The 14,449-nt window shown below is 59.5% G+C and overlaps 1 protein-coding gene across 1 annotated transcript in view; it reads left to right on the forward strand.

The window, feature by feature from the left end:
- Positions 1 to 12,780, forward strand: part of SREBF2 (sterol regulatory element binding transcription factor 2) — a 60,449-nt gene extending 47,669 nt beyond the window's left edge. The window contains exons 12-19 of the mRNA XM_067698243.1: positions 8 to 176; positions 1,658 to 1,775; positions 2,614 to 2,723; positions 3,884 to 4,016; positions 6,471 to 6,639; positions 8,740 to 8,925; positions 10,430 to 10,541; positions 11,013 to 12,780. Coding sequence (XP_067554344.1) covers positions 8 to 176; positions 1,658 to 1,775; positions 2,614 to 2,723; positions 3,884 to 4,016; positions 6,471 to 6,639; positions 8,740 to 8,925; positions 10,430 to 10,541; positions 11,013 to 11,233 — 1,218 coding nt within the window. The 3' untranslated portion in view covers positions 11,234 to 12,780. The remainder of the gene's footprint in view (positions 1 to 7; positions 177 to 1,657; positions 1,776 to 2,613; positions 2,724 to 3,883; positions 4,017 to 6,470; positions 6,640 to 8,739; positions 8,926 to 10,429; positions 10,542 to 11,012) is intronic.
- The last annotated feature ends 1,669 nt before the right edge of the window (positions 12,781 to 14,449 follow it).

Here is a 14,449-nt window from a genome sequence, read left to right on the forward strand (position 1 = left end):
TCCACAGAGCTACTTCCTCAGTCGCGCCCAGAGCCTGTGTGGCCCCGAGCGCAGCGCTGTTCCCGACTCGCTGCGCTGGCTCTGCCACCCCCTGGGTCAGAAGTTTTTCATGGAGCGGAGCTGGTCCGTGAAGTCGGCTGCCAAGGAGAGTCTGTACTGTGCCCAGAGGAACCCAGGTGAGAGCACCTGTGCAGCTATGAGAGCCACCGGTACCACAGGGTGGCTACACTCCAGACACGTGGGGACACAGGATGCCTCAGCCATGTTTTCCTTAAACTCAGGGAGGTCATGAGCCTGGTCAGCAGCTAAGCTGGGTTTGCAGCTCGCCTCTCTCTGACATGCAGAGCCCGTGGTCCTGACATCAGTCACACCGCCACACGTTACTAATGGTGATTGAGCACCAGCTGGAATCTTGCCCTTGTTCTGGGCGCTTTGGAGACTCAGAGGATGTGTGGAGTTGCTGTTTGCTGGCCCCAATCTCCCGCTCCCCCTGGAAAGCAGACAGACATAGACGGAGCAGTTAGGGAACAACAGGCGACAGACGGTCATCAAGTGCTCAGAGTGGTGGCAGGGACAGGGCTCCAGGCGTTGGGAGGCGATGCTGGCTTGCTGTCCCCGGTGTCTGACAGTGATTGGAGTCCCCGCACCCGGCCTCGGAGCAGGAGAGGCTGTTCGGGGTGGCTCAGACTTGAGCAGCCGTGGCTTTCTGCTTTCTGCGCTTTTCCTCTCTCTGAACCGGGAGTCTGGGGCGAGTCAGACATGTCCTGCAGGTACAGGGGTGTGTGTCAAACATTTTGTGGGGAAGGGAGGTTCCACCGTCATTTCTTTTTAATAACTTTATTGCTCAAAGGAAGAGTGATGTACACCACCAGAAAGTAAGGATGAAAGCAAAAGCCATCGTAAATCTCAGCTGCGTCGCCAGGCTGCTTTGTCTGCGCCGTGGACTGCCCCTGGCTCTCTCACCTCTGGTGGCTCTGGCTCTAGGCCTTCTCGCCCAGAATGTGTTCATAAGTGTCCTGCCTCCCCGCTCTTGTCAAATTGAAACCCACACGGCTGTGGCGTGTGAGTGAGGGGAAGGCTGGTGACGCCCTGCCAGCTGGGGGGGCCTGTCGGTGACAGTCAGCTGTCACAAGCATTGCAAGGCTTCTTGTTTAATAGGCTCAGCCAGACGATTGCCGGCCACAGGCCTCACGCAAAGGCTCTGGTAAGCGGGAGCGGCGTTTCCCTAATCCCGCCAGGCAGCAGCCGGCGCCACGTGCCCCTCTGCTGGCTGTCCTCCTGGGCCGCAGGAGAAGAGGCCGTCCCTGAGACGTGCACAGGTGTACTGTCCACCTTCCCATCTCCTGTCTCCTGACGAGGCTTGTGGCCGCCACACAGCTCCCAACCTTGAACGGAAGTGCTGGCCGTTGCGCCAGGAGGCACAGCACTCCTCACACGCCCCCGGAGCCAGTCCAGGACCCACCCCTCCCCACCCCCAACCCCACCTTCTGACTGTTCAACAAGCAGTGCTGGGGTCTGTTGAGGACGTTTGCCCCAATTCCGAGGGGACAGCTGCTCCTTGGGTTCCTCTCCCCACCCTCTATTTTCTCTGTAAGGCAAAATGAGCCCATAAGTAAGACCCACTTACCCTTCTCCCGGCCTGCCTCCTCTTCCTCAGCCGACCCCATCGCCCAGGTGCACCAGGCCTTCTGCAGGAACCTGCTGGAGAGAGCTGTGGAGTCCTTGGTGAAACCTCAGGCCAAGAAGAAAGCTGCAGACCAGGAAGAGGAGAGCAGGTACTGACCCCAGGAGGGGCCCCCTGCCTCGGGCCGTCTGCCCGGGAAGCGCAGAGGTGGCTGTGAGGCCTAGAAGGAAACAAGCCCTAGTGTAGGGTCAAGAGGGAGATCCAGTGATTCCTTCATGTTTACTTCTTGAACCTGGCAGCCCCGCGAGGGCCCTCTGCGGGCTCTGACCTGGCCTCTTTGCCTTGTACTGCCAGACCAAGGGTATCACTTTCCGCCTTTTTCTCCTTTTTACCCATCCCTTCACCAAGTGGAGTCAGTTCTCGGAGCAGTCAGGGATTTGATTCTTTTGCTTTGCTCTTTGCCAGGGGAAGGGTGGCCTGTGGAGGGTGTGGAGTGGAATGTGGGGAGCTCGGCAGAAGGCAGGCGCTCTGGCCCAGACACCTTGTGGGACCCCGACCTGTACTGAGTGTGTCAGACAGTGTCTTATTCTTACAGAGTTATTGAGTGCAGTCTTTCCTTCACAGAGTCAGACCTGAGAGGCAGACGGGCCAAGGTCACTCTGGTTCACGGCCCAGGTCCTGACTGGAGTGCACCTGAGCGGAGAGGGGAGGGCGGTCCTACCTGGGAGGTCAGAAAACTTCTGGGCAGAGACGACAGTTGAATTAGGTCTTGAAGGGCGAGGGATGCAAGAGAAAGCTGGCTCTCCCGGCAGAGGGGAGAGTGTCAGAACCGGTGTCAGGGCAGCCTGGGGAGAGTGTGAGTGGTGTGAGAGGCAGAGCTCGGGGCGCCTGGTGTGGTGGGTCTCAGAGCTGGGGGCTGACCAGCCAGGCCATGAGCGTGGTCCTTGTGTACATTCTGATGTGTGTGGGACCCTTTCTTTTCTTCCTAGTGAATTCTCCAGTGCTCTGGAGTACCTGAAGTTACTTAATTCTTTTGTGGACTCTGTGGGGATTGTGACCGCCCCCTTCTCCAGCAGCTGCGTGCTCAAGTCAGCCCTTGGTAAGCATCTTGTGGGGCAGCTCCGCAGGCCTCAGGTTGCTTGATTCAGCCCTTCACAGCCCTTGTGTCCCAGGGTCCAGGGTTAGTTATGAGTCTGCACTCGAGAATCTTCTCTGGATCTGAGGTGTGTATCTGCAGCCCCCATGTAGCCCTCATGCACAGTTCCGCCGTGCTGGACAGCGTTTTGGGGCCAGGAGATCATGATTCTCCTAGAAGTGTGACGATGAGTGAGTCAGTGCCCTCCCTGGGCCCTGGATGGGTGGGGCAGGTCAGGAATTCTCCCAAACGCTCAGAACGGGCAGCAAGTGGTCCCGGCACCGGGAGCTGGGGAGGGGCTCACCTTTCAATACACAGTGGTCCCCGGGGCTGCTCTTGGGTCTGACACTCTGCCAAAGAGGCCTTTCATCTGGGCACCTATATTGCTACAGTACCCGTTGCCTTGGGTGGCACAGCACAACCACTGACTGAGTTGTCACCAGGACATTCTTTGCTTCTGTCTCTAAACTGCCATCTGGGTGATGGCACACGAGCTGTCACCTCTTGCGCTTCTGAGGCTGCTGGGGGACAGCGACACGGAGCTCCCTTCTGGCCGCTCTCCCTAGAGAGAGAAGGATCCCAGAGAAGCAGCCGCCCCATCGTGACCACTGACCTCGTGGCCTGTCTTTATTTCAGAGTTTAGAAAAGAACATGTTCTTAGGCCTTTCATCGTACAGGTTCACTGAGAAAACTTAGCCTCAGAGAGGAAAACACTAAAAAGATTGTAACCTGAGCCCGTTACTACAAATACTTTGGAAACACCACTTTTCACAACTGTTGGAAGTTTAGGTTGTTTCCAGCTTTTTACTTAAAAATAACACCACAGTGAACATCTTCGTGGAGGCTTTTTTCTCTAGGCCAATTGCTTTGTGATGGATTGCCAAAAAAATGGGATTACTAGGTTAATAGGAGTGAACGTTTTTAAGGCTGTCAGTACAGATTGCCAAATGTGGTCTGAGATGGTGCTGGTTGGCGCTCCCACCAGAATCGTGTGAGAGGGCAGCCCACAGGCCCCAGCCCATCGCCAGGAGGGAGAGGTGGCACGAACGATGGGAACCAGGTGCAGCCAGCAGGCTCTGGTTTCTGTGGGTGCTGGAGCAGCGTTTGGTTCTGTTCACCTCTAGGTCCAGACGTTGTCTGTCGGTGGTGGACATCCGCGATCACCATGGCCATCAGCTGGCTCCAGGGAGACGACGCAGCTGTGCGCGCTCACTTTACCGAAGTGGAGCGTGTTCCCAAGGCCCTGGAAGTGACAGAGTGCGTAGCCCCCCTTGACCACTTGCTTGCTTCTCTCCAGGGGAGTCCCCAGCGCCAGCTGTGCCAGGCTCACTGGGTTAGTGGGAGGGAGCAGGTCTGGGTGGCCATCTGGGTGAAGGGTCAGGCAGCCTGGGGACTACATGACAGATGGAGAGATGAAGTGAGGGGGTGAGGGCACCATGGAGAGACCAAACGTGGCGAGCACGTCTGTCCGTGTGTGTCACCCCAGCAGCGGTCCACACTGCTTCCGGGCCTCCTTGCACAGCCTGATGGGCGGGGAGAGCCGGCAGCCCCCAGCATGTTCAGAAGCTCCCGGTGGAGCCGGGCAGGGTGCTGATGGCTTACAGCCAGCACCGGCTTGTGCAGGCCCGAGGATCCTTCTCTCAGGTGCCAGCACTGCATCCAGTTTCCTCTCCGCCGCCCTCCCCCCCGCCTCCGGCGCTATCACTAAACAGGCCTTTAGCACAAGGCATCACCGGAGAGCTTTTGACTGTCCTCTTGGGGGACTTACGCCTGCTTCTCGGGGGCGTTTGGCCCGTAGTGACGAGCAGCCCGCCAGTGTCCTGGCTGCTTCTGACTGGATCTCAGTGTCCCTGACATCCTCTGCCATTCGAGAGAAATGGTAAAATGCTCCAAGACAGAAAGGCCTCACTGGGTCTTTCCTCAGAGCCAAGGCTGAGCAGATGCTTAACCAGGAGAGCGGGAGGGAGCTGAGAAAAGCAGGTTGAGGCAGTTTCCCTAAAGTCGGTCTGACACTCCAGTTTCATTTAAGTAACCCATTTTTAAGCACCCTGACCAGTGAGCGCCCACCCTGTGTGTGTTTTCTCCCAGCCAACGCACCTGAGGAAACTGAGGCTCAGCGGGCAAATCATCTGAAGTCACCTCACTTCTGAGAACAGAGCCCCAGTGTGCAGCTGAGACCCCCAGCGGGCGTTCCTTCCCCCGAACTCAGTCACTCTGGGGCCCCTTTGCTCTTTAGGGATAATGATGCTGTGGGACCCCTCCCCCAATCCCAGCCTCCCCACTGTCTCCCTGACCTGCTCTATGAAACGAGGCTGTTTCTCCGAAGAGTTGAACACCTGGCTTCTGGGGCAATGGCCGTTAGAGAACAGGTGCAGATAATGGGACCAGTACTGTACGTCACCACAGGTAGCAGCGAGTGGTATTGTGGCTACTTTACAGATGAGGAAACTGAGGCACAGATTGTTTGAATGACCATCTTAGGCGGCTTCTTAGTGGCAGCCCTGGTGGTTGAGCCTGCGTCTCTTATCCCTTCCTGTTGGCCACGAGCCGCGTTCTGGGGTCTCCTGTACCTCTTCCATGATTCCGTCATTCCTTCTGCGAATACTTAGCTGAGGGCGTACTCGGTGTCGGCTGCGTTCTGGGCTCTGGGAGGCGGCAGTGAACAGGACAGCAAGTTATAGCCGTAAGCGAATAGACAGTGGCCGTCCTGCTCGGCGCCTTCTCCTGTGGGAGCCTTTGCCTGTGCCAGGCCAGTCTCGGCTCCCGTGAAGCAGCCGGCGCATCGCTGGGAGGGGTTCCGGGCCAGAGGCCGGTCAGCCTCCGGGAGTTCGCACAGCGCCTGGTGAGGGAAGGAGGCGCATAATTGGGGGAGCCAGGGGGCCTGACCCGGGGGCCAGCCAGAGGAGGCTTGTGGGGGGCAGGACAGGAGAAGGCAGACCAGAGGGCCGGGCAGGTGGAACAAGTCTCAGGAGACAAGTGGGAAATGGTGAGAAAGGGTATTCCAGGCAGAGGCACCCATGTCAGCAGAGGCAAGGAGTGAGGAAGGGAGAGGAGATGAGCTTCGGTTGCCTGGAGCCTGGAGCAGGGTCAGAGGCGGATGGGAGCCAGGCTGAGAAGGGCCTTGTTTAGAGCTTGCTCTCCCTCTGCTCCCCTCACTTCCTCCTCCAGCCATGCTCGTTCCTGGATATTCTCACATGTGTCAGACACTCAGGGCCTTTGCATATGCTGCTTCTCTGCCTGGAACCCTCCTTCCTAGAAATCCACACTCCTGCTTCCCCGGTTCCTTCAGGAGTTCCCTCAGGTTCCTTCTGCGCGAGTGTCACCTTTCCAGAGAGGGCGTCCTTGACTATCCTTTATAAAATGCCACCCCCTTCCTCTGCGTGACTTTCCTTCATGGCACGTGCACCACCTGGCATTAGACAGTCAGCATCTAATGCATTTATCATCAGACTCCTTCACTAGGAAATGAACGCCGTCAACCTTCCTTGAATGAGGAAGGTGCTTAGGGGTGGGAAGCCTCCCTCAGTCAGGGCTGGCATTTCCGATCTGGAGCTGGGGATCTGGAACCATTATGATGGCAGCATTTGGTTTAACAGACAGACCCACGTGTCACAGCAGCGAGGGGGCAGTCGTCTCCGGCTTGGGCTCCCCCTTCGTTCTCCACAGGCGACGTGCACTGACATCCTGCCTCTTGCCTCTCTCACCGCCCAGGAGCCCCCTGGTGAAGGCCGTCTTCCACACCTGCAGAGCTATGCACGCCTCACTCTCCGGGAAGGCGGACGGGCAGCAGAGTTCCTTCTGCCACTGCGAGAGGGCCAGTAGCCACCTGTGGAGCAGCCTCAACGTCAGTGGGGCCGCCTGCGACCCAGCCCTCAGCCATGTGAGTGGGGGCTTCTCTGGCCCCTCGGGGAGGTGCTCAGCTCTGCTGGGTAGAGCGCTCTGACCCGCCTTGAGCCCACCCAGCCCATGGGGCTGTGCGAAAGACAGACCAGGCAAGCAGCCCCCTTCCCCAGATCGTAGGCTGTGGGTCCAGGTGGGTTTCCTTTCAGTACTTGGACAAACGTGTTCCCACCTGAGTCCTGGGTCCTGCGGGCCCTCAGCTTGGTCAGCCCCAGGCGAACCTCAGCTGGCCAGGGCTCTGCATTTGCTCCAGGCAGCTTGCCCGACTCCCCAGGCCCCCACGGGCCCCCTCACATGCACATCCTGAGCCAGCTGAGCGTCCTGGGCACCCCCGTGGCTGGCTGCACACCCTCAAGCGGGCAGCTGTGGTGCATTGTAGTTGCATTGCATGTTCTGGCGGTACCCATGCAATGTTTCCACAGTGCATCACAGAGGCCTGCCCAGCCCTCGAGAGACTTCCAGCCAGGCCTTGTCAGAGGGCTCTGCTCTCGCTGTTGGGTCACAAGGCAGGGCCATCAGGAGAGGGGAGGGGAGGCGTGCACGCAGCTGAAGGTGAAGCATCATCTGTTCGCAGGGAGGAGCGTGGTCTCACTCCAGAAAGGGAGACAGGAGGTGTGTCCTGGAGGGTCCGGCTCTGAGCCCCTCACTAGGGTTTGGTCTGGCACTTCTGGCTAGAGGTCATCAGTGGCCGCGGACTCTGGGGTGAACCCAGGACAGCAGGCAGCCCTACAGGACAGGCAGTGTGCCTGCCGACAGGGCCCAAGACCAGAGGCTTGAGGGGAGCCACAGCTCGCTTTGTGCGATTCTTTGCTGGTGTCCAGTACTGTTCGTCTTTGTGAGAACTAGACTGTCTCAGCTTAGTCTGGGGAAGGAGAGAGAGGCTGCGGGCACCCTTGGGATTGGGGTTCCTGCGTGGGAGAATGGGCCTAGAAGAAGGGAACTCCACAGAAGCTGGCCTCCCTCGGGGGCAGAATTCAGCCCCAGGCTGCTACCCCACCTCTTAGAAGTGCCACCTTTGTTTGAGGAGAGAGACCTCATCCGTGTCCCCCCCCACCAAGCTGTCAGCAGCCAAAAAACACTGTGGCCGAGGGTCAGCCAACGTGCAGGTTCAAGGCAGGGTCCAGGTCTGGGGCAGCACGGTGAGCTCCCCAGGTCCAGCACCCTGGAGAAGGGGAAAGCCAGGCTGCACAAGATGAGGAATGGCCTGGGGGAGTCCATCAGAGCCTGAGGGCTGCATGTGACCCATCTTGAGAAGCGCTGCTCCCTGGTGCCGAGGGCCCTCTGGAGCAAGGCAGGTGGCCTGGCCTTGGCGCCTGGCGGCATCTGTGCTTAATGGCGCCAGTGTGGGCTAAGGCCGGTGCTTCTGAGGCCGGGCATGTTGCCTCCACGCATTCTCTCATGTGATGCTCACTGCAGCCCTGGGGTGCCCGTTTTGTGGGTGAGGAAACAGGCTCAGGGAGGTTTGGTCATATGTCAGGGTAGATCTGGGTCAGTGGACCCAAATCCAAGCATTCAGCTGCTCTGCGGCTCTGCCTTGTTGGGCTCCTGTCTCCCTGACCCCAGAGGCCACTTGGGCCGGGCCCTGGTTGCCCTCTGTTGAAGCGAGCCTCTTCTCCCTGGTCCTCCATCTCCAGGCTGTGCTGCCACTTCAGGCTTTTGGATTCCACTGGAAGGATGGGGCCAAGGCACCTTTTGAGTATCTCAGCCTCCCGGCCAGCCTTGAGAGGGCTCCTGTGAGGTGGGAGGGACCTGCGACTTCCTATCAGGCCCGTGTCCTCGCCACTGTGTCCCCTACATGAGCCTGCAGCCTCTCTCTGAGCCTTAGCTTCCTCACCCGCAAGATGGGAGAACAGATCTACCACCTGGGGCCATGGAAAGGACTAGATGCCGTGAGCTTAAGTTCACTCTCCAGGTGTTCTCTTGCTCCCTGTGGGGTGTTTTCCAGGCTCCCCCGTCTGGGGCTCCGCCCTTCGTCCCGGAGCTGCCGGGTGTCAGGCTGGGGAGGGCCTGGTGGGGGCTGGGATCCTTGCCCCAGGAATCGGCCAGTCACCTGTCTTCTCCCTCGTGGCCCACCCTGCAGGTGGTCCAGCTGCTGACCTGTGACCTGCTCCTGTCGCTGCGGACAGCACTCTGGCAGAAACAAGCAGGAGCCAGCCAGGCCCTGGGTGAGACCTACCACGCGTCGGGCGCTGAGCTGGCTGGCTTCCAGCGGGACCTGGGCAGCCTGCGCAGGCTGGCACATAGCTTCCGCCCGGCCTACCGCAAGGTGAGGCCCGGCCTGCTGCTGGGAGAGGGCAGAACCCCGCACAGCACTGGCCTGGGGTCGTGGAGTCGGTCTCCTGAGGTCAGCTGAGCTATCAGGCACTGGGCTGGGTGCCATGTATCCCTTTGTTTGGCTCATGTTGGTGGAGTACTTGCTGTGTGCCCAGCCCTGGAGCGTGGTGGTGAGCAGGCCACACAGCCGCAGACAGAGGACAACACAGATTGCGCCTCACCAGTTAAACTCGGGAATGGGGGGCTCTGGGGGCAGTGGGAGCAAGAAGGGGCTCCCAGCCTGAGCGGAGAGGGGCGGGAAGGCCATGAGGAAGCTCTCTACTCTGGCTTTCATAATTGGTGTCAGAGCAGCAGAATGCCCCTAGACATGCCTATCATTCTTTTTCTGAGCCCCTGGGGGCTTTGGTTCTGCTGCCCGATGCCCCACGTAACATCCCCTTGGCGATGGCTACATGGTCTGAGATAAGCTCTGGGGGCAGATGTGTAACTGGGCTTGCTGGACGCAAATCATTTCATTGTTTGGTTTATTTTTATTGGTAATTAGGGTAATATACTCAGCATGTTCTCGCTGCCTGAATTATTTTCCAGAAATTCAAGCGAGAAGGCCAGAAGTGTGGGGAGGGAAGGGTGCGAAAAAGAAGGGCTCAGGGTGAGGCTGCCCCCACCCTAGGGAGCTGTGGGGCCCTCGCAGGGTTACGCTGTGGCCCCTGTGTGCAGCGAGCCAGGACAGACACGGCAGATGGAGTACAGTCATGTGAGAGCCACCCCCCTCACCGTGGAGAAGAGGAAGTGTGCCCCAGGCACTGTGGCCCCCATCAAAGGCTTCCTCAGAAAAGACTGCCACCTGCGGAAGCCCTTCACCGCCTCCCCCGGTGCCTTCCAGGGCAGCGCTCCTCACACACTGAGATGTTAAGGTGTAAAAGAACCTTGAGATGTTAAGAAATTAGAGACCTAGGCCTGGCCCCCCATCCCCAGTGACTCGTATTTACAGAAGAGCTGCAGACTTTCACCTGGAAACCTCTGGACTCTGTTCCTTTCTGAAGAAACAGGAGGCAACAGGACCCTGAACCTCCTTGGCGCTAGCGCAGCCGTCCCCCTGCCCCCTCCTGTCCCTGCCTCACCTCTGTCCTGTTTTCCAGCTGGAGGCAGCCTCCAGCGAAGTGCGGGTCCCCCCAGGCTACTTGTTTTCCAACCCCAGAGGGCGCGTTGGCGCTCCAGGTCAGCGGTAGAGGAGGCAGCCCTTGGCCTCTTTCTCAGCTTGCAGCCTTGCTCCTGCCCCACCAGGTGGCCTGTGCTGTGTTCCCCTTTCCTGCCTGGCTTGTGTCGGGGGTCAGAGTGAGGACGAGAGAGGTTGCTTTCAAGGGGTGAGCAGGGCAGGGTGTTGTGGAGAGGAGAAGGGGTGCCTTCGGGTGGCAGACGAGATGCTGCAGGGAGAGAGGTCTACTGGGGCACAGACAGGTAAGGACGCCCGGCTTGTGTCCCCCTGCACCTCCCAGGTGTTCCTGCATGAAGCCACCGTGCGTTTGATGGCGGGGGCCAGCCCCACCCGTACCCACCAGCTGCTGGAGCACAGCCTGCGACGGCGCACCGCTCAGAACGCCAAGCATGGTGAGCCCACCGGCACCTTGCGCCACGGCCTGGGCGGCCTGGGCGGGCACTGCCTGGGGAGGGGCGGGGAAACGGGGGAGGAGCCCAGCCCTGCCCTGCCCTCGGCATCTGCAGGGTTCTCAGAGGCAGCGCGAGAACCGAGGAAACCCGAGGCTTGATTTGGTGGGTGCCGGGGGAGGGTCCATGAGGTGCTGTGGGGCTGGGACAGCCTTGGTCGCGTTGTCACGTGGTCCATCCCCGAGTGAGGAGGGGACGGCTGCGCTGATGGGCCACACCTCGGCCCCGCCTCGGAGTAATAGCCTGTGGCACCTCGGGTTCAGCTCATCTCTGTGAACTAGGCAGGGCACTGGAACCTCCCTCACTTGAGGGGTGTGAGGATTAAATAAACCAGCTCACACCGAGCCCTGGGAACAGCGCCTGCGTCCTGGCGGGCTCTCATCTCAGCGAGTGCGTGTCTCATCGTTCCCACAGGAGAGGCGGACGCCTGGCCCGGCCAGCGAGAGCGGGCCACCGCCATCCTGCTGGCCTGCCGCCACCTGCCCCTCTCCTTCCTCTCCTCGCCGGGCCAGCGGGCGGTGCTGCTGGCGGAGGCCGCCCGAACCCTGGAGAAGGTGGGCGACCGGCGCTCGTGCAGCGACTGCCAGCAGATGATTGTCAAGCTAGGGGGCGGCACTGCCATCGCCGCCTCCTGACCCCCGGCTCTGCCCACCTCGGCCACCACTTCCCTCTGTCTCTCAGTCTCTCTCTCCCTCCTCCCTCTGTCTGTGTTCCTCTCCCTCCTCCTCTGCCTCCCAGTCTCCCTCCTCCGCCTCCCAGTCTCCCTCCTCCCTCTGGGAGCTGTGGGATGAGCCGTGGCTTCTGAGCTGTCACCTGCCAAGGCTTTTGGACCACCTCAGGCTAGTGGGCCCCTTGGGCAGAGCCCCTTAAAGCTGCTGTGGATAGATGCCCACAGTCCAGGCCCCAGTGGGTCTGAGAGAGGAAAGTCAGGGCGGGGCAGGAGTTGGGGGCGCCCTGACATGGAAGTGGCAAGGGGAGCTCCCAAGCTGCCCAGCCCCGCCTCCAGCCCTCCCACACTCTCTCCTGTGAACATCTCCCCGCCTTTTCCTGCTTCCTGGTTGTTTATCAGGCTTTCCCTCTGGGGGACTTAGGTCTCTGGGCACCAGAGCGCTTCACCCTTGGCACTGTGCCCAGCACGCCCCCCCTTTTTATACGAATGTTTTTATATCAGTGTGCTTGGGGTTGCCGTGATGCAGGGCTAAGTTGCTGTGGCATCTTTCTTTCTCTCCCTGGGTCTGCGTCCCCTCCCCTGTGCCTAACAAAGCCAGTCCATTGTTTTCTCTTTACCACACAGGAGCCAGGGAAGGAGGGAGCCCAGCCCTTGGGAGGTGGGTGGGAGGTAGGGGGCAGACCTGGGGATGGATGAAATAATGTCGGCATAATTTTTTAATTTTTTAAAAAATAAACGGTATCTTATTTAAGTGTCCTGTTCCTTCCCACTCCCCCGCCCCCTGGGATGTCAGCCCAACCTTGGGTTAGTCCCAGGGGGTTGGGAAAGATGAAGCCACCCAGTAAGGACTGGGGACCAGGGGCCTTCATGGGTTCTCAGCTCCCTGTCACCCCAACTCCTACCTCCATAGTCTGTTTTTATCCCTAATTCTTGACGTGAAAATAAGCCAGGGTGGCAGGGACCAGACCCCAACCCCTCCCCAGTGACAAGCCCCTTTTCAGGGTGGGCACAGTGTTGCCCAAGGTGGGCACTAGGAATGAAGCCCCCTTCCTTGAGCGGGGGGCCCTGGAGGGAAAAGTGGTCCTACTTTTCTGGATCCCTTGGCTTGGTGCCTACCCGGAGGCCATTTCTCCTGGGACCCGAGGGCTGCCTGGTACCCCGGGGCCTGCTGGTTGGGGCAGAAAGTGGGCCGGGACCCCAGCACAGATGGGGGTACACAGCAGGGAGGGGCTCCTCTGGCCAAGTGCAGGCTGGAACAGTCAGCTTGGACCTCACCCACTTTTTCTCTCCTGCCCACCCCCCCCCCCCAACTGTAATTTATGGCCCCGGCCCACTGGGTGAGCCAGCCTTTGTGTCATGTGTATATACTGTGCCTTTTCTCATTCTCGTTTAGGGGTGGGGGGGTTGTTTTTTCACTGAACAGGGGGATACACCTATGGCTTCCTTGATGTGGAATCATTCACTGTGTCCTGGATGTAGGTTATTGAATAAACACAGATTGGTACCACCCAGCGTGAGGCGTGTGAGGGTCTGTGGCACGACCGCTGTGGTGACTGCATGGCTCGGCCTCCAGTGGGTCAGAACTGAGGATAGCCATTCCCTCTCTGCTGAGAGGCCCCAGGGGGCTTCAATCTGATGGACCTTCCTTGTCTGCCCATGCACCTGGCCCCTTCCTCCCAATGCTGGCTGCCTGGCTCACACTCCAGGGCTGGGACAAACCTGGGATAAAAGGGGTATTGGTGTTGCTGGGGTCAGAGGTCACTGTATGCCGGACACAGAGCTGGCTGTTTAGGGGACAGCAGGGTTTTTTGGGATTTGGGATGCTAAGCCCTTCTGTGTTCACCCCTCAGAGAGGAACCTCTCCCCTATTGGGTGGGCCACACCTTGGTTTCCCCGTCTCCCGGGAGGCAGTGAGCTTCTGAGGATGTGGCCTGCAAGTCACATCCAAGTCCAGCTCCTGTACTTGCCAGCTGGGTCCCCTTGCATGGGGCGGGGGGGGTGGGGCGCACGCATCACCTCAGCTTCCACTTCCATGTGTGCAGAATGGGGCTGACAGTCCCTGCGTTTGACAAAGTCCCCATAGGCTGTTGGCCAGTTTGAGCGACACAGCACACGTGAAGTGCCAGTTTATGGTGAGGGCCTAGTGAGGCTGGTGAGGGGCCGGACCCCAAGGAGGGCTGGGATGGGGGAGTGCTGGGCCCTGTGGGGAGGTGGGGTCAGCAGTGCCACATCAGGATACGCCTGGGGGCTGAAGTGCATGGTCCATGACCTGGCCTGGCTGAGAAATGGGCCAAGTCCCTTCAGCTCCCGAAGCCACTCCGTTCTCTGAAGGGTAGTCACAGCAGACCACACCGTCCCACGGGCCAGAGCAGCCCGGGGCAGGGCTGGCAGCTGTAGCTGGTCCTTGTCCACAGTTATTACAGCAGCGTTTTCAGTGGAGGCCTGGTCCCCTGGGATGTAGATCCAGGGCCCTTGGGACTGAGAATGAACCAAGAGGTCACGCCCACCTCCCAGCATAGCCTAGCCAGGGCCTATGTCACCAGGGTGGGTGGCCATGGGTGGCTGATACGTGCCCAGGAACCCAGTCCTTTTGTGAGTCTCTGCAGGATCCATGGCTCAGCACCCACCCCCTCCCCCAGCCGTATCTGTACGGCTGCAGGAGAGTCCCGGGGACAACCCCATCCTGGGTTGAGGGTGTGAGGGCTGCCTTCCCTGTAAGCCATGGGCGTCCTCACTGCAGGCATGAACATGGGCTTTGGGCTCTGTTCTGCCCGCGGGCTTCTGGGCCTTGATTTCCTCAACCGACGGAAGAAACAGCAAGGTGGACCCTCCTATGGGTGAAGAGCTGGTGGGTTTGGGGGCCTCAGGGCAGCCCAGCCAGCAGGAGGAAGGCCTGAGACTCCCTGTACCCTGGGAGCAAGGGCCCCTCTGCCAACACACAACCTTCCCTCTTCCCCCACACCGACTGCTGCTGCCATCCCACCACCAGATTCACAGTGGTTGCAGAATACGGAAGAGTCCTAAACTGGAGTCAGTTGGGTGACCTTGGCAAGTTACTTAGGTCTCAGGACCTCAGTTTCCTCTTCTGAAAAGCCACACACCCATTGGGCTTTTGTGAGGATTAAATGGAAGAAATAGCAGCAAATGGTGGCCACTGTTATTAAAACAGTATACCGTGTGC

This window comes from Pseudorca crassidens, chromosome 11 (genome assembly GCF_039906515.1).
Source record: "Pseudorca crassidens isolate mPseCra1 chromosome 11, mPseCra1.hap1, whole genome shotgun sequence".
Taxonomy (NCBI): Eukaryota; Metazoa; Chordata; class Mammalia; order Artiodactyla; family Delphinidae; genus Pseudorca; species Pseudorca crassidens.